Raw genomic sequence first — 25148 nt, 5'->3', positions numbered from 1 at the left:
ACATGTTTCAAAATAATCATCATTTATTTATCCATTGCTGCCTTACAAAGGAACAGGAGATGTAGAAAACACTTTAAAAATAAATAACCAGTGAAATATGTGTGGAGCTATAATGTTAGATAAATGAGCAGAAAACATTAAAACATAAATGTCCAGTAACAAATTAATGGTTTAATAATTCTAACAAAAAAGAAAGAAAATGCCACAGCTACATGCCAGAGCAAACCTTTGCCCACCAGTCCTGTATGATGTCTCAGAGCTGAGCTCCCCAAAGTTTCCACAAAGCTACTAAGATGTGAACTGATTCTGAGGATTTTTCTACACCTACTTCAATCCTTTGCCATGAAGCTCTATCTGCAACTCCGTAATGGGGTTTTCATCTTCCTTAACGCACAAACTTGTGGAGGATGTGAATCTGTGTCACAGCACGTCTGTGAGCACTAAACACACATTACAGTGTTAATGCATTCTATAGGAATTAGCTCACTTTAAAACCACAAAAGGAAGTCAATCATTAAAAAGCAAGCTTTAATTTATCTGAATGCATTTGCACAGTTATTGTATAAGTGCTTAATTACGCTGCATTAATATATGTACAATTAGTGTTTGAATATATTCCACAAGTAACGGAAGGCAAAAAAGACTAAAGTTTCAGATGGCCCCTATGAAATATCATTGTACTTTTGAGCTCCTTTCTAATGCGTCACTTCACTGTACATATGAGTACATTCAGGTGAAGTCCGTATATTTGCATTAGTTATAATACTAACCTCCTGATGTCAAGAGGTGAAAGCATGCTGGTTTACGCCACCCACAACCAAACCGTAGTCTAACAAGTGAGCACAGGAACAGGAAATGGAACTATCCAAGATAATGACAGTTAGTTTATGAAACCTCTGCCACATTACAATTAGTGTGGGAGTCATGAGTTACATAAAATTAAAAAAAAAGGCACAGAAGGTCATATAAATCTGTGTGTATATAGTCTATGAGAATATTCAATATACAAATTTCTCATTGATAAACATCCACAAAATTAACTGGAAAAACTAAAAACTAATTGAAATAAAATTAAATTAACATCAAACTGGCTGAAATATCAACCATAAAGTGTTGCTGATGGAAAGCAAACACTTTCAGTTCATAAAATGTTTTATATCTCACTTTCAACTTTCGATTTCAAATTCTGATTTCTTTTCTGAAGCATCACAAGGAGCTTTGGCGTCTAAATCAATGCTACACTTCACTCCCTCCACCAGAGTTAACATCACTTGCTCTGTGTCCACTACCTCGTCTGTGATTGGCTGAGGCTCCACTTCTTCTACATTCTCATTGCCTGGAGACTGAAACCCACTGTCATCATGATGAAGAGGGCTGGAGTTTGTAGAGGTTTGAGCGAATTCCCCATCAGAGTCAATGGCGCCTTCGCTCATGTTCTCGCTGGGGTCTTCCTGGATGGCGATCTCGATCTGTTGAATGGCGCTTTCAATGGCGGATACGCAGCGCTCCTCTTCTAAAGACTGTACGATCTGGGTGGTATCCAATTCTTCGTCAGCCTTTTTTGGTGACTCCCTTGGCATGATCTCTGTTACCGTTGTGATGTGCAACATCTCATCGCCTTCTTCCAAAGGCAACACCCCATTGGTCAACTGTGAGCCGTCTTTTTCGACAACTTCCAGCATGGGGTTTATGAGGTCTCGGATCTCATTGATGCTGTCAGGAGAACCTGGTTCTTTCTCGATGGGTACGTACTGTATTGGGTTCACAGGCTTTTCTGTTTCAAGATCTTGTTCTGTCTGCCCTTCGCTCTCCTCTGGGATGCCGTCCACTCCTGGTACTTCCTGGCAGGACTCGTATGGCAGAGGCATCCCGTCCAGGTGGATCATGGAGACGATCTGTTTGCGTTTCCTGTTGGTCACTTCACCACCTTGCCTCTCTCCCTTAACTCCTCCGAACTGGCCAGCCCAGTCGATGGTGTCCTCTCCCAGTAGGTGCAGGTTGGGGTCGCTGTTGGTCAGGACCATGCTGTCTCTGTACAGGTTGTGCCTTCGCTGGACCGCAGCTTCCTTTACAGCTGCAGAATGAAAAGGAATGTTTGAAAACACATTGCAACACTATTTTTAAGCAGTAAGGTATGGAGGCTGTGCTATATTGTGCAAACACTCACCCATCATGATGTCCTTGCTGACTGACTGCAGGACCACTTCCTCAAAGATGTTTTCTACAAGTATGAATCTAGAGAAGTCCTCAAAGATGAGCTCCTTGAACTTGGGCAGATCCTAAATGTCAAAGACAATTAGGGTTTTTTTCCCCATAAAACACTAACTCTCACCATGTTTCCTGTAGCTCAAATACTAGAGCATGGCGCTTGCAACGCCAAGATCATGGGTTTGATTCCCAGGGAAAAGCAAGAGCTGATAAAATGTAGAAACTGTAACTTAAATGCAATGTAAGTCGCTTTGGATAAAAGCGTCTGCTAAATGCATAAATGTAAATGTTTCCTAATTTTGTGCAAAATATGTATATTTATCATTTAAAATAAATTATATCAAAATAAATAAATCAAACTCATTGTATGGAATTAATTATCTGGTTACAAATAACAACAATAATAAACTATTATTATCAGCAACAAGATATAAATGTATAAATTTTAATAATGAATGATCTGGTTACAAATAATAATGATGATGATGATAGTAGTAGTATTTGTAACCAGATCATTTATTATATATATATATATATATATATATATATATATATATATATATATATATATATATATATATATATATATATATATATATATATATCATATCATCTCATCACTAACAATAACAATAAACTACAACAACAGTAATATTTTTTATTATCTGGTTACAAATACTTCTATCATCAACAGCATCAATTATTATTATTATTATTAGCAACAATTCAATAAATCTGAATAAATTAATAATAAATTACCCAGTTAATAAATAAATAAATAAATATTTACTTTTTTGTCACCAGTTAAATTTTTAGGTCATTTTGAGCTCCCATTAATATCAGAGAAATATTAAGCGACACAGTAGTACAAATGACCTGTTTTTTTCTTACAAGGGGATGTGTAGCATAAAATTCATTAAAAAAAAAGACAGAACAACGGCACTTCCTAATGTCACAGAGAGGGGCTGATTCCTCGTACCAACCGGAGAACAGGACGGGGAGAGCTGTTTCAGCATGTACGGTATGATGATTTGAAGCAAAGCCTCCCTGAAGAACTTCTTCCTCACGGTGCTGCTGTCATAGTCATATTTCTGCAGGTCATAATCAAATACAATTAAAATGAAGAAATGAAGGTGATCTTCAAAAATGTTCTAATACAGCCATGACCCCAGGAGCTGTTTCAGCTTTGCAGAGTAAAGACCCAACTAACACACTTACTTTGAGTACTCTGTCCTGACAGCGCTGGATGCTCTTGCAGAGATCCTCCCCACTGTGGCCGTCTACACTCTGATGGACCAGCTGCTCAAATGTGTGCACTGCGTTGTCCATTTGCTACATACATCAATAGAGGAAATTTAGGAAGGATCATCATCAACTTTGATGATTTATTTGTAAAAATTCTATAATTCTAAAGGACAAAAGCTATTTTGGAATAACATACCACAAAGTAAAAGTAATCAGTATGCACATTTTCTGCATGCATATAATAGTAAATGACCATGGGATATTATATACCAAAACTGAATAGATAGATTGATTGATAGACTGCAATAAGAGGCATTACCTCAGGGTGGCGCTCATTAACAATAAACTGCTTCTCTTTAATATGCTTTTGCCATTTTTCTCATTGATTCATGCTCTTGGCCTCAGTGCTAAATCGATGTGAATGCTTGTTTTTTATTTTGTTGGTAGGCACCAGAAAAATGAATGCAGGCTATGGAATGATTAATATCAAATAAATTTCAAGTGGAGTTTTTTTTTCAAAGAAGTTTTAGATATTTAAATGGAATATTTAAAAAAAATGAGGAAAGAAACCTGTCTCATGAGGATCTGAGCTCTCTGGATGAACACAGAGGGACTGGACACGTCACATCTCTGCTGGAGGCCTTCAAGGTTCAATGCCTCCATCTTCTCATAACAGCTCTGCATCTTCACTGGATGGAAGGCCAACATGGAAACCTTGTCCATATGCTACGAAGAGAGGATTTTGAGTTCCCTATCGCTTAAAAAGGGTCTGCTAACATTATTAATCAAAGTCCTGCCTCACCTCTCCCAGTTTCTCACTGCTGCTATCGTTCATTGTGTTCTTGCTGACCTCCACCAGCTCACGGAAGAGGATGTCCCTCACTTCAGAGAATCCTCTGCTGGTGGGCTCCATGAGGGCCTCCAGGATGGAGTGGATGTAGGGCTGAACCTTGCTTCTCATAAGCTGTTCGACATGGGGCAACACCAACGCTTCAAGAAGAGGATTAGACAAATATTAGTGCACTAGAAGAACGCCCCTTATAGAGGAAAAAAAAATAAAAATTACAGTTGATTGCATGAAAACTGAAGCTTGAAATTCATGTGAAATGTTCAGCGCATATGTGAAATTCCACATGTGTTTGTTTTCAGGTTGTGAGAGACATCCTGACCTACAAGGGACTTTTACGTTTAAGTGTTGTCTCACAGACTCCTCAAATTGTGTGTGAAAACAAAGAACGCTTTAGAAAATAATCAATTATGAAAGCTTAAGACTAATCACAATTACACATAATAGGCCCTTGTATCTGTGAACGAGTGATTGTAGGAAAGCACCCGTCCTACGTGTCAAAACAACCACTATTATTCCATTAGAATAAAGGAGCTATCACAAACACAGATGGACTCTAAAAGTAATTTAGAGATATGTATAAATACTCAAAAACATGCTGTCAAGATCATTTTGCTCGTGTTATTTGAAATGTGCTATGGGCGGAACACAATCCTAGCCACAAATGACAAGAAAAATGTAGTACTCTTGCCAAACCTACATTATGGCAGGACGGTCAGAGCATTTTAGGTTAAAGCCAAACTATGTTGATTGAGACTGAATTCCAATGAAAGAAGGAGCATGTGGAAGAATGCGAGACTGAAATAGTGCAGCTAAGAATAGGGCAAGTTAAAATAAATTGAGGCATAATCTGTGTATTAAATTAAGTCACAATCATTAAGTGTAGATTCAGAAGTATCTGTAATACTGAATCATCAGAACACAACAAAAAGACTGATGATAAAGCAGTACACATATTATACATACACAATTATTGTCATGAATCAGGCAAACATTTTTTGAGAGAGTTTTTTTTAAAAGCAACACCAGAAGCGTGTGGTCATGTATGACACATTAGTAATCTCCACAGAGAAGGTTGATTGGTTTTTCTCTTACCACGGATCTTTCCAGAAACGTGCTCTTTGGATGTGATCATCTGATCCATATCTGTGCGCAGAGCAGAGTCCAGACGGGGGCACTCCACCTCACACACTTGAGCCAGAGCTTCATGTTGAGTTTTTGTCTGTAACAGCACCTGTCTATATACTGCATCTGAGATCTGACAAGGCAAACAAACAGATGATAAACAAACCTCAAAGAAATTGCAGCAGATACTGTACTGTCAAAACTGTGAGAGTTGTGAGTCATGGAAGCCTCAAAAAGAGTTATACCAATTGGTAAATGTTACACACATATATATATATATATATATATATATATATATATATATATATATACACATACACACACACACACATACACACACACACGTAATCTAATTTTTTTTTATCCATTATAAATTAATACATCTATTTCCAAGAGAACCACTATGCAATCATGAAAATGGTTTGCAAATACTTCACAGCTTCAGAATTTACATATGAGAACCAACCAGCATCCAGTCTCTCTGTCTCTGTTGTAGTTTTCCTTTCAGCCGAGGCACGATCAGATTCTTCAGTTCAGGGTGCAAAGTCTCCATCACCAGGTTAGCAAGAATCTAGACACACAAACACAACGATGTAGATGAAAAAAGCCATTGGTTACACAGCAACTGGAAGTATCGTTTAAATAATGATGACAGAATTTGAATAGTGCTTAAGAAACTGATAAGGCATCATTAACTTCATGCTAACAGCTCAGTGGTTTTGCATGCATATCTTCAGTAACTAGACTGCAGACTGTACAATCAATTCCTGAAACACAATGCTTTATCGGTCAAGTCCACAACTTAGACGCACACCACAGATGGTTGCTTTGTTCATGCTCACTGTATTTCATGCAATGACAGCCAAAACAGAAACAACCTTTGATGATGAGAAACGTGTCTGCAAGAATAAGCCCGCTCTTTTCATGTGTGTTTTTAGGGATGGGACAATTGGTTTATCATAAATAACACACCAAACATGACACGTTCACTGTCTAAATATTAGGATTAGCTCACACTTTAATATTGCCTGATATCAAATAATGTGTTTGTTGAAGAGAAAGAGAGAGAGAGGGAGAGAGGGAGAGGTTGTAATGAAGTCAGCAAAAGGGGCTTCTTTATGACCTGACAGTGATTGACTGACATTTATTTGAGGTGTATTAGCTGGTCACCTGTAAGGCATCCGGCCACACCATGCACATAAAATGGAGCAATGAGTAATAGCTAATTGAACTCAAATTACTGCTATAGGCTTGGCTGAACAAACTGGTGTCAGTAACTATACGATGAACTTCATGTAAAGATGTTTGGGTGAGCCGCTTGATTTCAAGTTCCTCTTAAATCCATGAGCTTCTGAAAATTTAATCCGACAGTAAATAGTACAGAATCGCTCTCCCGCCCCTCGCCCAGTTTCCATAGCAATGCAGGGGCCAGGTGGGCAGTAACACCATGCAGACCCCCTGACAGAAAAACAAAAAACAGACGGCCCACACCCAGCAGTAATAACAGCCCACGCAGCTGTTTCCAGAGTGGTGTCACATCCAGGCTGACCGTGACGTCCTGTAACACCGCTGAGGGTGGGATGAAGAGAAATGACCATGTTTCTTGCACACGGACAAATGTCAATACTTTCTTTATATACAACTCGTAGTACTTTTCCTTGGTTAAAGTGTAATAACAGAGGCATTAATTGGCTTCATACACGCACAAAAAGCTCATTCATAAGAAACATTTTCTGGGTGTGTTCCGGAAGGAAGCAAAAAAAAAAAAAAAAAAAAAGCATTTAAAGTCCAAAACAGACTATTTCTTAGGAAGGTACGAGTGTGCTTTTGAAGAAATATTCCAAGCACAACCAAATACAACCTAAGCTATAAAACTTATGCTGTTGACTATCCCAGAAAATACATTTAATGTCATCTCTCATTTGGTAAAAACAAACTCTTCAATAATGCACAAAAAGTGACATCTTGACTAACAGTGACACACCAGACTTGAATGTGCAGAAAATAAAAAAGGGATTTTAAAGCTATAGTAGAAGGAGAAGATATTCAATGGCAATTTAACTTAAATTCTGGACAGTTTGTCACTGAAAGCTATCAAAAGGTTATTTAATTGAAATTGAAAAAAACTAAACATTTTATGTAGGGATGCCAAAAAAAAAAAAAAGCGCTAACCTTAAATACAGTTTAACTGACACCAAACATCACATGCAGTGGAAAAATTAAGAATATTAATTTAATAAAAATTAGTATGAGAACTAAATATTTAATACTTAACATACTTTGATACTCCAAATTTCAACAGAAGAACTATGGAAAAAATAACAGTTTAAGATACCATGAGATAAAAAAAAAAAGAATCACATTCTCAGCAGTCTCTCTGCTCTGCGGTTTGGACATTATTGAGGGTTTGTGCTGCTCCAGCACAGTAGAGAACTTAAATACAGAGTGATCAGTCTGATTTATCAAGATAAAGCTTTAAAAGAGCTAGTATTTTATAGATGGGCTTCAGGTCAGATGGAAAGATGTAAAACGTTGTATTTGGTGTTTGTGTGTTTAAATGAGTTTGGGAGGGATAAATGGGTCCTTCAAAAAGATTCATTATGATGTCACAAATAATACTTACTTAAGAAACTTACTTAAACTCATGGAGATTAGCCAGCCATAATGGATCATTTACATATATAGTCTTAAAGGAACAGTACAGCATGAGTTTCTAAGGGTCATACAGCATGGAAAATATCAATCGAAAAGTAAATACATTTTTTTGGGTGCATAAAACCATGACTAACATTACACATAAGAGAAAAATGGTACAATATGGTCTCTTGCCCCTGTCTTTACCTTCTAAAAAAACAGCTTAAATCAACACCTGATGGAAGTTGGTTTGGCATGGATTCTAGCTGGTCTGAGATGATCATTTATGGTCATTAGTTGGTTTAGATGGTCAGTTGCCAAATCACCAGGGCTAGAGGCAATTACAAGCTGGTGGGTCAAGTTTAACTTTGCAAACCATCTTGGTCAGGCTGGTAAATCACCTAAAGCGTGTAGATCTAATTTTATCAACCTAGATTCTCTCAAATTATCCACTGCTGAAGTTCTCAGTGAAATTAATATTGTACATTTAAGAGTGTTAGCCAGCCTGAGCCAAAGTTTGGGTGCCCTCCTACCTGTCTGGGACAGAGGATAAAGCCTGGATTGAGGACATGTAGAGGAAATTCTATCCGAATGATCCAAGGAAAACAAGTGCACAGGGATAAATGCTGTCTGAACTGTTTTTTCCTCCTCTCTGTCTCGTTCTTTTTTAGGGAAGCTTTGATTTCACCTACATTCTTATGTCCAAGACATTGTCTAAGGCCCATTAGATAGCATCAGGAGCACCTTAAACTCACTAAACATACTGTATGAAATGCAACAATCAATGGAACGATGCATTTTATATGCAAAGCATCCTGTTTTGTATAAAGGATGATTTATTTATGACATCTGCCAGATGTTCCAAACGAATATGAATCAATGATCTTCACCAACCTGTGCTTGGTTTCCACACATCAAGTCCCAAGTGCCATAGTGACCCTTGGCCTGCCTGAAGAGCCGCAGGGCATCCGTGAAAGCTGGTGTCGCAACCTTACACTCTTCTGACAGTCCTAGAGAGATCAAGAAACATGACGTTAAAGAAGCATGTCATATGATTACCTATGGCCAAATCACAGCCATGCTGATATAAAGCAATAAATCACACAACTACTCTTGTGCTATTGTTCATATATTCAACAAAGTTGTCAACATCCTTCTAGACATTTACTTAATTTTTTACAAAACCATCTAAGATTTTCACTAACAATATTAATTTAAACAGTTTAGTTTGGTTGGCCTCAAGATTTTTTGAATGCAAGTCTGAACAGTCCTAACCAGTTTTGAATTGTTGGTTTTTTTTTGCTGGTCCACACTGGTGACGGCTGGCAGACCAACCTGGACCAGCTATAAATCATGTTAAGCTGGTACAGCCTGGTTTTTCCAGCAAGGAAAAGGAATAGATTACCATTTTAATAAGAAGTTGTGCTCAAGAAAAGGAGCTGCACTAAAAAGACCTCATCTTCACTTGGAGACCTTTACATTCACTAAGAGTCTGTGGATGGAAACTACAGCTACCACCACTCAAGCAGAGAATCCACAAGACCTAACGTGACAAGACTTATTGGAAAAACACTTAAATGGAGATATAATTATACAGTACTGTAGTGAATATGGATAACGTGCTCGATGTAGGACTGTTTGCATAAAAGCTGCACATCAGAGGTGATGAAAGAATTCCAATTTGCCATGAAGACGATGATCAAACAATACCAAACACTCACATTCATGCCATTACTAAAAGTCTATCTGAACAGCTGTTATTTGGGAAGATTTGAGTCTTTTGGGATAAAGATAACCTTTTAATTAGAGTTGCTTTCCTGTTAGCAGCGGTAAGTGATTGTGATCCATAAAGTAACACAGATGGACATGAGCAATGGCAAGCTGCACAAACACTCATAAGACTAGAGTTGGTGATAGGGAGCGTGTATATCTGCGTGCTGCAGTAAGTTTCAGATTGCCTGACACAAAGACAGGAAGCCACCAGTGAGAGATGGAGGGATGGAGTGTGTAACAGTCTGTCAGGAACAGGAAATCCACTCAGCATCCATTTTCCAGGACTCCGAGAAAGAGAGGGAGGCCGAGACAGAAAGAGAGACACACACACACAGAATGGTGGAAAGTAGAAAATAACTAGCTTTTCTTGGCATGAGTCCCATGAGAAAACACTAGATGCGTTTGTCAGCAGTCTGCTTGTAGAAAGTCCCTAGAGTTCTGTGCTCGATAAAACACAATAACCCCAAATCAGTATTAAACCCCCCCTCGTCCCAAACATGTCCACCGTTAATACAACTAGCAGTCCTAACAAACTGGAGACACCTTACATCAAAAGTTAATTTGAATGTGGCTCACTGTGTGTGTGTTCAGTGTCAGGTGGAGAAAAAAAAAAAACTGGAAAAAAAAAAAAAGCTGCACTCTTTTTCTCTGGCAAGCTGGCAGGCCTGAGAAACTCAACGCGAGAGTCTTGAGCAAAAAATAGTACATATGGTAGAGTTTAGCTTGGGCTGCCTCTGGCATGGGGCTGCACGGTGGTTAGCCGAGACTCCTGGGATGGCTGGTTCCCAGGGTTCCTATGCCACCGCATGTGTGCACTCTTACCATTACTGTTCCGTTCACTGGAGCATTTCCCATTTGGGCTAAAAGCACAGAAACTAGATGAGTTTCAACAAAAACGTCTTATCACTGAATCAATAATGAGAACCAAGGAAAACATTTCAGCTTTTTAAATGACATCTTTCCAAATCTCGAGGAAAGCTATGTCTAGACTCTAGAGCAAACAAACATAAATCTTACCATGGACTGACTTTTACAAGTACATACTAATTATATTTTAATTAATAGTCACATTTTTAGTTTCAGTATAAACAAAAACATGTGAATGTACACACAATAGAATGTTTCTTTTTAATTTAAAGGGGCCATAAAATGTATAAATCTAATTTTCAAAATGAATTTCAGTGAATAAATTTCAGTGCACTGTGAAAACAGTACTTGTCGATTGTAAAATTTCCACCCCAGTAAAAGAAACCTATTAAAACTAAGCAGAAAAAGAGAGAGAGGAAAAACGTGACTGCCCACATCACTACACCGAGAGCTATTTAAGTTAATAAATTATTAATAAAAACTAAATCAAAATTAAATTGTGAAATAAATAAGCAAACAAATAGATTTTTTATTTTAATTTTTCAGTCTTAACTCTTACAATAATAACTACTCTGTAGTAATAACTGAGTGTACAAATTAAATTAATTAATAGATTTTTTTTTAAGTTAGTTTCTTTCAATTAAAATAATGGTTTGCTATTTAAACAATTTTTTTTTTAAATTCAAGAAATATATTAGCTTTTATGGGAAGGTGGGGTTGGGGTTAGTGGTCGAACGATATTGGTTTTCTGACAGCCAATGCCGATGCCGATATCTTGGAAAGCAGGGTGGACAATAGCCGATATAAAGCCAATATAATTTGATTTATTTTAATTAATATTTAAGAAATTTGAAATAATTTGGATTAAAAATAAATGTGTGAAATAAACAATTATACTTTAGATGACAATGTATTTTTCACAATTAAATATTTAATAAAAATACAGTTAAAAAGAAAGTAAACACTGTAACCAACAGGGCACTCAGTATTCTGGGAAGTTTGTGTGCATTGGGAATCATATTTTTTTCAAATAAAGCCAAGGTATCAGTCATTTTACATACAGCACACAGTTAAAATGACATGAATATGGCAGTGGGCAAATGCATAAAGTGCAGCATAATTTGAAATCACGAGTTTACAGTTTGTCGATCGCGTGTCTCCAGTGAAGCTGAACTCTCCTGTCAGCATTCAATTTGCATGGACCGACCATCACGCAGAGAACACACGATCGTGCAGGACACAAATGCACACTTCACAAGATCTCACAACTGGATTCAAAGTTTGCAAGGTTTGTGAAATTAAGTGTTCATTAAACATTCAAAGATTTGTTTAAATGATATAAATGTGTATTTGCTGAATGCTGACGGCAAACGAGAAAGTATTATAATGTTTGCTTTTCTATTACTAATAATATAAAAGCAATCGTTATCATTTTTGTATATATTTTAATTCCTTTGTTTAATTGTTATATATGATTATTGCACAGACTTCTATCCGTATTAGACAGAACTGTTAACGACGACAGTGAACAAGAGGGAGAATGTGTGCTCAGGTGCTGCCGTTCTTAGAGGCGTCAAAATAAAAGTCCTGCCTCGAACGCATTAAAAAAACGCCAAATATCGGCCGATATATTGGTCGACCACTAGTTGGGGTGATTTAAAAATAAATGCATAATCTATTTAAAAGACACATCTGAGATACATAAAGACAAAACAACAACACTGGCATCACATCTAAATCACTGCTCTTCAGGTTCACATGTGGGCTTTACCCAAATAGACGGTCACAGTGTGTCTATTACTTAGCGCAAAGGGCTGTTATTAAATTTCAGCTGAATTCAAAGCATGGTGTTTGACTGTGTCTATATATGAAACTGACATTCACCTCTACTTTAATTTTAAAACCTGTTTGTTTTCTTTCTGCCATTGGTCTCCACACTATGATGTCATAATGGGTGTGATGATATGATTGATTACCAACTATCCCCGTTGCCAATGAGACGGGTACGACTACAACAAAACAAATGACTAACCACCACCACAGGCTGTCAGAACAATGACTAGAACACAATTACTAGATGAACAAAAATGTTCAGAATGCAACATTTGCATAGAATCCCCAATGTTTGTAACTCTCCACTGGTTTAGTCCCATACCTGAAGGCTAGACAGATCAATAAAAAAAAGTTCATACACAGCCTGAGTTCAAATTCAAACTGCTTAAAATAGAGTGTTTCTGCGGTTAGCTTTATCTTAGGCTCTTTGAAAGGCCTTTGTGTATAATTCATCTTGATTTCTTTCCAATGCTGTAATAATACCCAAGCACTTTGAGCACCTGCTGTAATACCACAGCTTTGCATGTGGTTGATCTTCTCTTCCCTCTGGTAACCCTCTAGCAAAAACACTGAGCTGTGTTCTCACGTATGTGGAGCAACTACCTGAAGTCATTCAGCCCTCGGCTACAGGCAGGTCTCAGGGATTTTGCAGAGCCCTTCCCTAATGGCTCAAAGGCAAATTATATTTCCCATGTAGGGCCCTATGAAATTTTTTCCCAAAATTCCATTTTATGTTTTCCCAAATTCAATTTTTCTGGATTTTTTTTTTTTCCCCATTTTAATTTTTTTTTCACTCTGTTTTAATGGTTAAATTTAATGTTATTTAACAAAAAGCATGTCAAATTATTTGAAATCACAAAACTTATTTAACAGCATTACAGCAATTTATTAAAAGTTTAACAAAAATTACATTAAAGGCAATATAAAATATTTTTTTGTTTTTCTCAAATTCAGCTTTATTTTATTTTTTTTACAAATTTCAATGTTCCATTAATTTCACAGATTCCATTTTAATTGTTTCATTAAATTTTAATAATCAAAGCAATCTCCAATTAATTGATTTTATAGTTAATTAATTTATTCAGAATAATTGTGAATTTAAATTTCTGTTAAATTAATTCTGGTAACTATTTATCTGGTATATATTCCTTTAAAAATGTTTTAATTATAATTGTATTTTAGTAGTAGTAGTACTACTATCATTACATTAAGCAATATATTTCTGTCACAGTTTCATTAAGTTAAACCAAACTTTTATTTTAACTGGTTGCTGTGAAGTTTTTGATTGTATATGATATGACGATAGTTTTTCTCAAAAGAAAATGGTAAAATGCTAATGAAGTGACTCTCAGAGTAGTTCTAGAGATTATGTTCATGTGTTCATGTACTCATATATTGAGGCGGCCGAGGCTGAAATCACAGTGAACGTCACCCATGCTTCAGAATTTGTGTAGTAAACAAAGCCGCGCTTCTGCATCATTCATTCACAAAGAGAAATGCAGAACATGCACAATTCATATTTAAATAGTATTTTGAAACTTAGTCGTCACAGACACTACTCCATATCGCATTTTGATGTAAGTTTACTAAACCTACTTTTGATTTATCCAAAATTTGCCAAATTCTGTGACATTCTGCGTTATACAGTAAATTCCATTTTTATGACTGAATCCGCAATTCTATCATAGGGCCTTCAGGACCTTCAGGATCTTAAAAAGCCTGGAGGCAAGCTAGAGATCTCGCAATGTTTGCTGTACATATTGATCTGGCATGAAGTCCCTTGTTACATGTTAATTTAAAAATCAATATGCGAAACGGGCTGAGGAACAACACTTCTTTTAAGACGTCTTATGAAAGTCAACATTTATCTTAAAACACATTACTCATCTTATTCTTCATGAGTTATAGTCTAAGTTATTCAAAATAAAATAATAGCTTAATCTTTCATCAAAATGCACTCGATTCACCTCTGCTATTGTTTTTGGTGATGTCACAAGACGATTGGTTAACATGAAGCAACAGTGAAACTGCCATTTATGCTTTCATACACAGTTGAGTTTTAGTTTCAAATATTGCTAACAGGTGAAATGCTGCTCCGTTTGAAAACAGGTGATGGAGATTTATTAAAAATCACAGAACCGGCTTTACTGACGATGTGCATGACAATCGCATGCAATACATCACGCAGCCCTAGTCTTCAGTATCACTTGATACTTCAGAAATCCTTCTAATATGTTTATTTGATGTTCAAGAAACATTTCTTATTATTATAAATGTTTAAAATGGTTGTGCTGCTTAATATTTTTGTGGAAACCATGATACATTTTTCAGGATTAATGTATAGAGTGTTCAAATGAACAGCATTTATTTGAAACAGATTTCTTTTGTAAAAACATTATACATGTCTTTACTGTGAATAATGTAAAAAATATATATAAATTAAAACTATAAATTCTTTAAAAAAACATTTGAACAGTAAAACAAAATAGTACCTACTATTAAATTTAAGACATTTTGGAATTGGATTTCCACGTAGAAATTCCTAGAAGATAATATCAATGCATTCTAATGATTAATTTTAAAAAAATGACACGTCATAAACAAAGAGCATTAAAAGTTCATTGTTCTTACATGGGATATTTAGCATCAGTTAAAATGACAAAAGGAAAATCCTCCACACCTTAAAGTAATTTCAAAAGGATTCAACATTTCAAGCTGAGACAAACACTTCTTCCCCTCACAAACACAGGCATAGACACACACCCTGCTGTGTGATTTGAAATATGACAATAAGCCAGAAGACAGGTGATTTGTGAGGGTGGAGTTGAAGGCAATGTAATATGAATTTTTACAAAGGCATGCAGATATTTCTGAACATATTTAGCTAGAAATGCTCTATAGACTATGTTTGAATTTTTGAAATTTTGCTGTTAATTCATCTCTCACTGTGACGCAAGTCAGAAAGAAATGATTATGCAGCAAATGCTCTGGTATGGAGATGCATTTTAAGGTTAAAGCAGATACACTGCTTTGCTTTGTTTGTGACCGTGACTCACCGTTGTTGCTGTGTCTCACACAGTCCTGGAAGACAGCGTGCCACTTCTTCTGTTCTTTCTCCGTCATGACACAGAAGTAGTGATGGCGGGCGTATGGATGCCACAGGATGAGGGGAAACTGTGTGGGACATTTCAGAAACGGGGCACTGGCAGCTTTGGCCTTTGTATCTAAAACAACAGATCACACAATACAAGACCATGACTATAAATGATTTAAAATTACACTGATTAGACATAATAGATTATATAGCACTGTATACAGAGTATTAAAAGAACTCATCCTGAATGTATTCTAAAAAAAAATTTTATTTAAAAAAAATAAAAGATAAAATAAAATGCATAAATAATTATATTATGAGATCAAATAAGAACTCTTAAATAAATAAATATCCTACTACATAAACTGAAATTTGAACATTTAAATATTACTATATTAATATTTTTAAATGACTATTGGATATAGAGTGTTCATACTTCAGATTTTAAATAATATTGTGCTACATGTCCATTAGGATCTTTTAGAATTCTGATAGTATTTTCTGACAATGCTACTTTTCTATCCGTTTATTTAATTATTATTGTATTAATTCATTTCTCACCACTCAGGCTATTGTTGAGAAGCCCCAGGTATTCCTCCATCGAGGTCAGGGCTCTGTACCCGGCACAGTTAATGACCCCTTTGGAGTGGAGACCTCGATCATGTGCCTGTAGAGGAAACAGATAGCTCAGCATCACTCTGCAGCTGACGAAATGACAAACATGTCCACTAACCGCAGTACACTTGATATTCACTATAGGTCCAGTAATGCAAGATTAACATTCATATCATTTTCCTTTTGTTTACATTTAATTATCTGAGCTTGGCATGTTTGTGGTGAAAGTTTACACTCACTGCTTTGCTCTCATACAAGCTGATGTTGTAGGAGTCGCCCACATACAAAAAGCGGCTCCTCCATTTCTTGCTCTCTTCCAGATACTGAAACAAACTTCCAGAGAAGATGGACTTGTTCTTAAGAGGGTCCTGTGGTGGGAACAAACGCATTTGAAATGAATGCAAATCAAAATCATTTTACTAGATGAAAGCATGACTAAAAACAATGAATGGTGTTTAGAAGACCAATGTGAAACACTCCCAGCAGTCTGAAATAACAAAAGACCAGCTTGAGACGTGTTTATATAACATAGATCGGAGTGATTCAGTCCAAAATTAGAAATGGGCGGAGCAACTGGTACATAAAAGACATTCAAGCTTGTGTTATGTCTACAATCAAAACCACTGCTTTCTGTTAATGGATGCTGAATTTACCACTGGTGGGTGCACATGCCTTTGAACACGGTTAATCAGTTAATCTTTGGAACTAAATACAAATAAATGCAGACATATTTTTCAAGTCCAGATGTCCTGGCTCATAACATCTGAGGGACTTCAAATATGAGAGTGCACAAGCGTTTTTCTTGGCCATGGTCTAGATTTCTGTGTTGAGTAGAGATCCAATGACTTCATGGACAATTGATAATTGGGGAGGCCAGGAAAGTTTGGAGACCAATAAGAAAGGAGGAGTGTTCATAATTGAGGGCTGATGAGTTTTTATCTTTCTACAAATTTGTTGAGATAAAGATCTCAGAGCATCCCTCAAACCTAATGCATTCAAACCATTTCAGCCAACAATGTGTTGGTGACTGATCTTGAACTGTTTGACAGATTTTTCTACTGCAGAAAAGCTGGTTTCAGCTCCTTTGATGTGCTCGTCTCAACCCAGAAACAATTAATATCAGAGGTCTGGGGTAGAAAGTTTTCAAAACAATAACTTAAGCCCGGAACACACCAAGCCGACGGTCGGCCGTCGGGCAGTTTTTGAAGTTTGTCCTTGTCGGCTTTTTTTTCGGCTGATTTGACATGCTGAATCGCCATCGGAGCTCGTTGATCAGTCGGGCCATCAGATCATTCTGATTGGCTGTTCAGCTGGCGAACTAGTGCACGAGAAAAAAACAACAACAAAAAAACACTTCTTACGCAGGCGCAGAACGGACGTGCTACTTGGCCGTCGAGTGTCGAGCATCGGCTCGGTGTGTCAGGACAACTCTGGACCCAGACACTGCCGACGTGAGCTGACCCCGCAGTCTGCTTTAGTCGCCACTAGTTCATCATCCACATCGGCTTGGTGTGTTCCGTTCATTAGTCTGGCAAAACCAAGTAGATCATTCCCATTATAATCAAAGTCTTCTAAACTGGGAGCACCCGGGGGGATGTGCATTCAGTTGATGGATGCAAAGTTCCCATGCACTGGACAGCAGCTCCAGTCACTTCCATTTTTCATGTTTATCTAAACATAATTATGGTTATATGAATTGTTGACTGTGAATTGTATGCGTCAAAACCTTTGGCAGTTGCATCAAAACAAATTCCATAAGTAATACTCGTAAACAAAGACAGTAATGCTCCAAGTTCATCTGTGGGCAGGTTATGTTGTCAATTACATCATCCTTAGACTCCGTGGAAATGTGGGCTGGCACCAGCACCAGCATAATTTTGGTGAAAAATGGCATTAGAAAGCAAGGTCTACCCAAGGTCCTTTGATGCTACAGTTGGTTGAATGGCGTCTGAAGTCTTTATGTGCTTGTGTGTGTGTGTATTTGCTATTCAGGCCTTTGTTACAATTATTTAAGTCGTGTGAAATCTGCTCCACTTCCTCTTCGCTGACTTCATGCCGATAAGCACGACCACAGAGCCTTCATAATGAGGGAAAAGGTACAGCAGAGCCAAGGGGGAGGGGGGTGATTGAAGCAGGAAAGCTTACTTCTGATCTAATTTGAACGTATAGTGGGCAATATTCTTTGCCATTATTTTTCCATTCTTTGACAATCTTTCCCCATCCGACTGGGATGTACATGACTGGACTGAAAGAGGTGAAATATTGGGGGTTTTACCTTTCTGTGTAGCAGTTGTGTCTGGGTATTCCCGCCTCCTTCGATCTCATAGCGTACACTGTTGAACAAAGCCACAGCGTACTGCTGCTCATAAAACCTCCCAAACTCTGCCATCACAGCGTTGGTGCGGGCTAAGTTGGAACAGAGATACAGAAATGTTAGATTTAAAAAAGTACCGCAGCACAGGAAAGAAATGATTACTTTACAGCTGCAGAGTGCACTGCAAATTGCAGGTTGCATTTGCTAGAGGTTACTTTAGGTCATATGGCAATATAAACATTTAATCACCATCACTAAACATTATTAACCTGTTTAGTTAGTTTTAGTCTTTTAGTTGAGAATTGTTCCCAAAAGCAATTAGGCAAGATAACAACAAAGATGCAAACACAGAGGAAAAACCCAGCCTCTTACAGCACCAAACAAAACAGCTGTAACTTGATCCAAGATTTTTGTTGACTAAAACTACAGTGTGAAATACAACAAGTGAGACTCCACTGTCAAACGCACATCATCAGCCCATGTCTGCGAGTGTGAGTTTGAAAATGTTCAAATGGGAATCATCATTATATTGCCCTGTTCGATTATTAAACCACAAAATACTGAAGTTTATTTAAATAAAAAGTCTGCATGCCTAATAGTCTAATATAGTAATAAAACATTGTTATCATAAAATGTATAATAATTATTAATATGAATTTTAAATGCACAATCTATTTTCATAAAATAGTAATTGAATAATTTAAATAATAAATTAATAAAATAATTTAAAAAAATAATACATTACCATATTAGTTGCGGGGGGGGGGGGGGGGGGGGGGGGGGGGGTAACCAAAATAACAACATTATGATTTTTGGCCCATTTTATGCAGCCCTCACTGTGTATTCTAGTACAACATTATAACAGTTATAATTAAATACATCTTATATGTGAAAATGCTGATCCTGAAATTCAATAGGGTTACAACACAAAAGGTGATCAACAATAAATGGGAATTCCTGATAAAGAGAGAAACAGTTGCAAAAACAGTCAAGTGTGGAAACACATGGACACAGTATGAAAATAAACATTAAAAATTAAAAGACCAGAGCCTGCAGGCTTATCGAAGCTTTATGAAAAGAAGATAGTGCTATTAAGATGAATTTGCTTATATAAAGAGGCCAATAAATGGAAAAAGTGATGCATGATCAAAGGCGATCACATTTGAATGCCATATTCAAAGCATAGTGGTCTAGTTTTAAAGCAAATAATATCTTTGGCATTTAATATTAACATGACGAGAGCCTTAGTGTTTGGATGCTGACGAAAGTTGGCACATATTTGAATGTATGTGAAAGGACATACTTCCATGAAAAACAGGAAGGAACAACCTGACAGGAACGGAAAAGGAAGAAGGGCCACATCTGATGTCAACTGAAGTTACAGTACAACACTCTAAATACACATGGCCTTCTGGGTATTCCGGTTTACTGTACCATGACCTAGAGTAGGTCTCCACAGGAAGGAATCTCTTCACTTACACATCAATTCTCAAGCACTCCATCAGATTAGAAGCTTCTTGTTACAGGACATTTTAATGAAAAGCATGTTGTTGTGTTTGCATGAATGCCCCAGCCAGTGTGTCTGTGAGGGAAGACCGTTCTCTAGCAGACCCACTATTGTATTAAACTAGAATAACTTGTAGACTCCGTTTACTTTGGCTTAGTGTTGACTATTCCACAGTATTCATTCACATGTATATTTGCAGAGAGTGTTTCTAGATGCTCAGTTGGCACAGGTGCTGGCGACGATTCGCTAGAAAATTTTTATCAACATAAACCCTGAAATGCAATGCTGTTGTGAACACTGCACATCACGTCACTTGTCGCATTTTAAGATGGGTTTCACTATGAGTGTGTTAAATTAGATTAGATTAGGGGTTTTCAATCTTGGAACCCCAGGTGGCTGCAAGAGAATGCTATGGAAAAACGAAGGAAAAATTCTATTAAAAAAATTAACTAAGAGGAAACTAAATAAAATGTAAGAAAATTTACATTTTAATAAATTTTATTTAATATTTTCAAATAAGAAAATATTAATAAATAAAATAAATCAGTACTTAACCCTAACAGCACAGTACTAGAAGTAGAAAAAAATTAATAATGTAACATAATAGAAAGTATTAAGTATTTCCCAAATAAAATTTACACTTTCAAATTATTCATGTTATTGTATGAACTGGGTCTATGTACATAAAAAAAAACAAAAAAAACGTCTGTCTTTGAAAATGTTAAATGTTAGGACGTAAAACAAAGCATTATGCACCAATGACACTATAAGGACAAAAGTGTTGGGACACCCCTTCTTTAGAACAGAAAAAGGCACTAACAAAACTGTGACAAAGATGGAAACATAATTCATGTATTTTAAAAAATTGTATTTCCATCTCTGTTGCAGTGTTCATTTTGACAGCAAATTTTGATTTAGTTTTAGTCATAGCCTTTTGACTAAAATGCCATTTAGTTTTAGTCATATTTTAGTAATCTGAATTGTTTTTAGGTTTAGTCTAATTTTAGTCGACTGAATATATAGTAAATTTAGTCGGCTAAAACCTAATGGGTTTAGTTACAGTGCATTTATTATGCATTTCTCTAAAATGTTCAAACTCATTATATAGGTTTGATATTAAGGTTTTATCATGATAGACTGCAGTTTAACTGCAGTGAAACACAGCATGCCTTTGTTAAAATGAATTAAAACCGATTCTCATAAAGAACAAGAACATGGTCTTCTTTTTAATGAAATACCAAAGGTTATATAGCCTAATTATGCCTTCTTTATAACAACGTTTTTACCATATTCTTCATTCTTTCAAGCAGACATATTTATATAAATCAATTTAGATTAATCTTTAGGGCTACTAAAGTTTTTCAGTCAAGAGCAGTGAGTGATTGTATGTCTTTCTTTTGTTGCTTGATTAACATCAATGACTCGGACAATAGCAATTAAATTAGGCTGCTATCCCTTTAAAACCGAATGCACGGATGCAATGTACTGATATGTTCTCTATACCGTTTACGTTCACTTAAAGACATAATCAGCTGTGTTTACGTGAATACTCGTCAAAACTGATATTTCGGTGTGCATGATTTTGTGTGCATTTCTCAGTTCATGCGACGTGAAAGAGTACTCACGTGCTGCGAGACGCGCTTTCTGTGTCTGTGTGCTTCAGTGTCTGTGTGCTTCAGTGTCTGTGTGCTTCAGTGTCTGTGTGCTTCAGTGTCTGTGTGCTTCAGTGTCTCTGTGCTTCAGTGTCTCTGTGCTTCAGTGTCTCTGTGCTTCAGTGTCTCTGTGCTTCAGTGTCTCTGTGCTTCAGTGTCTCTGTGCTTCAGTGTCTGTGTGCTTCAGTGTCTGTGTGCTTCAGTGTCTGTGTGCTTCAGTGTCTGTGTGCTTCAGTGTCTGTGTGCTTCAGTGTCTGTGTGCTTCAGTGTCTGTGTGCTTCAGTGTCTGTTCATATATCCGCATCTAAACTTCTATGCAGCAGATTCGTTCTCAATTAATCTCTTCCCAAATCGTCCCTCCCTAACATTTCATCTCGTTTTTATTAGTTGACTAAAATGTCAATAGATTTACGTCATCATTTTTGTCATTCAAAAAGAGTTTTTGTTCGTTATCGTCGGTGAAAAAAAAGTGTCGTTAACGAAAATTATGATGAAATTTATTTGTCAACAAAATTAACACTGCTCTGTTGCAACAGTTTTGGACGTGTCTAAAATGACTGTACCCATATGTACAAGTCATTGGTGTTTGGTGATGAGTTTTTGGCTCAAGGTCTGCATATAAAGTCACACCAGAGGTGTTCAGCTGGGATCAGGACTCGGCTTTCTGCAGACCAGTCAAGTTCTTCCACACTGACTCAATCAATCATGTCTTTTTGAACCGTGCCTTATACACAGAGGCACTGTCATGTTAGAATAGAAAAGGGTCCTGTCCAAACTCTTGCTATAAAATTAGAAGCACACAATTCCCTAGAATATCATTATATGCTTTAACATCATTAAGATTTGTACTCATAGAAATACGAAAGTGTTCATACATACATATATATATATATATATATATATATATATGTGTGTGTGTGTGTGTGTGTGTGTGTGTGTATAATTTAATCTTTAAAATTTGAAAAATTATATCTAGTTTACATATTTTTAATTAATATATTTTTATTCGATTTTTTTTTCCATCCAAGGTTTATTTTTCTTTACAAAGAAAATTCGCAATAATGTATAAATAACTCAAGACACTAAGAAAGTAATTTATCATACTTCAGACACTTTTAATAATAAACAATCATACCAACACTTCCCTAAGACTTTCTTGCCATTTCAACAATTTTATTTTACCTTAGTGACAAATTTAAAAAGTTGAATTCCACAAGTCAAAACCATCTATCCATTGACCATAGAGACTGTAAAAGATTAAAAGCTGACAAACATCCCCTCCCACATGCACAGTCAGCAGATGAACCCTTCACTGTCTATGAAACAGCAGGGGAGGGAAAGATATGGGGGAGACAGATAAAACAAAAGTCTGAGAGCATGATGACACCTTGAGAGGATCCTCCCCATTACTCCAAGACATGTTCATACTTGCTCTCACTCTCTCAGAAAACATCCAGCCCTATTAGTCAAATAGTTCACAAGGGAGGTCTAGAGATCCCTAGAGGAATTTCATGTGTTCAAACCTCCCTTCAACCTCCTGACCTCCTGTCCATCTACCACAAACATCTTCATAACTATTCCAGGCTTCAAAAAGGGAGAGTCTATGAGGGCAGCCTTCTCTTGTGAAGACCAAACATCTTCCCACAGTTCATTACTACACAGTGGTGGAATTTCAAAAGGGCTGATTCAGCAGACACACTCAGCATTTTATGACATCAACACACACGTCGGCATGAAATCCACCTGCATTCATCTGACAGAAATTAAATATTTCTCTGAAATGACCTCAGAACAAGACGATCACTTCACTAAGTGCCAGCTCACCAAGTGACTCAAACCTATCATCAGTGAAAGATCCGGACTGGTACTTCAAACACACACACACACAATGAAACCTATACTTCTTAACCAGTCCTGACTTGTTCTTAGTGTGTGTGTGTGTGTGTGTGTGTGTGTGTGAACATACAAGGTTGCAGTGATCCAAACTTTCCAGTCAAAGCCAAAAGAGCTTTTATTTGCCAACACTAGAAAATTATCTCACACTACGTTCGTTTCACTCAAACTGGTTTTTCAACAGTTTTCCACAAATGAAGATTGTTCTAAATGAACACTTAGGCTATATTTAATCAAGTCGGTTTTCATCCAGAGATATTTTCTATGATTGACACGAGGGAAAAAGACAAGAAGTAGATCCAAAACACCAGTAACCACTACTGACTTCACAAATTATGGACTGGTAACATTTAATTTCCCATGTGTCAGGTTGGTCACACTGGATAGCTATGAAATGGTAGTTTCTAGGAAAACTCAAAAAGCAAATGTTGTAAACATAATTGTGGTATTCCACACCTTAAAGCACTTTAATTGCAAAAGCATGTTTTTTAAAGGAACGTGGTTATTTCTCATGTTTTTGGAGCGGAACTAATATATAGTTATGAAGGGTGTCTTTACAGGTAGAGGATATAACCAGTTCTCCAAACCAACTAGACTAGAGGAAGCATAATGCAACAAAAATACTTAGTAGAAGCTTCATGGGCACACAATGGAAGGACATTTTTCCATTTTATCATTAGAGTTAAAGCAGAATATACTATTTGTGGACACAAAAGTAGGCCTATATTAAACATGCCAAGGATACACAAAAAAGTAGTTTTTGCAAAAACGTTAAACGCCTAAAAAAATTATACAGTAGAAAAACCAATTCAAAACAGGATTAGCAATATCAAAAATGCTTTAATACAAATACGTATTACTCAATGTTGCCTGCCTCAAAACGTGTATAGGCGTTTAAACGCGATGAGTTCCAGTCCGTATTACTTTTAATTACTGGTTACTGAAGACATGCGGGCGTCTGTGTTGCGTCGCGTTTTTTAGGACGCCGCTTCAAATACATTTGTCGTGTTACTCAACCTAATGAACTTGTATAAACCTATATGACTTTATTCTTTCAGTGGAACATAAGAAGCAGTTAGGAAGAAAATTACGAAATGACAGTCTGGGTAAATGATGACATTTTGATTTTTGTGAGTGAAAAACGCATCTCGACTGTTTTTGAGTGCGCGAACGCGTCCAGGTGCGGCTGGTGTATCCACTTTAACTAAACCCATCTCAGCCCTCGTTTAAAGTACGCTAGCTCTATTGTACAGAAAATGACTTTTTCCATTTTGAAAAGTGACACAAACGCGTTTTACCTGTAATCATCTCCCGTTTGCCTTCGTCCAGGTTGGTAGAAATCACATCACCCATGGTGGCGATTTAAATGACAGTCACAGATATTGAAGAAAGTTACTTTGAATCTGAAAACTAGGAAACACTATAGAAATGTGTCGTTTGGGTCTTCCAAATAAAACATCCCTGGTTACTTCAGAGCGTTGCGTTCATTTTAGCATTGACGTCCCTTCACTGTCCGACTGCGTGACGCCCTTCTGTGAGAG

General features: G+C 36.8%; 1 protein-coding gene across 1 annotated transcript; it reads right to left on the bottom strand.

Moving 5' to 3' along the window:
- Position 1: 1 nt before the first annotated feature.
- On the bottom strand, positions 2–25148 carry LOC306862086 (protein Niban 2-like). The gene is made up of 14 exons (XM_079404714.1): positions 24906–25148; positions 18517–18647; positions 16481–16609; positions 16188–16293; positions 15589–15756; positions 8954–9069; positions 5892–5996; positions 5396–5558; positions 4256–4443; positions 4024–4179; positions 3427–3540; positions 3192–3299; positions 2168–2279; positions 2–2074 (listed from the first exon to the last, which is right to left on the bottom strand). Exons 1-14 carry the CDS (start codon positions 24958–24960, stop codon positions 1167–1169), a joined length of 2559 nt encoding a protein of 852 aa, XP_079260840.1. The 5' UTR covers positions 24961–25148; the 3' UTR covers positions 2–1166.

Source organism: Barbus barbus, assembly GCF_936440315.1.
Source record: "Barbus barbus genome assembly, chromosome: 43".
NCBI lineage: Eukaryota > Metazoa > Chordata > Actinopteri > Cypriniformes > Cyprinidae > Barbus > Barbus barbus.
This window is presented reverse-complemented; position numbering and strand designations above follow the sequence as displayed.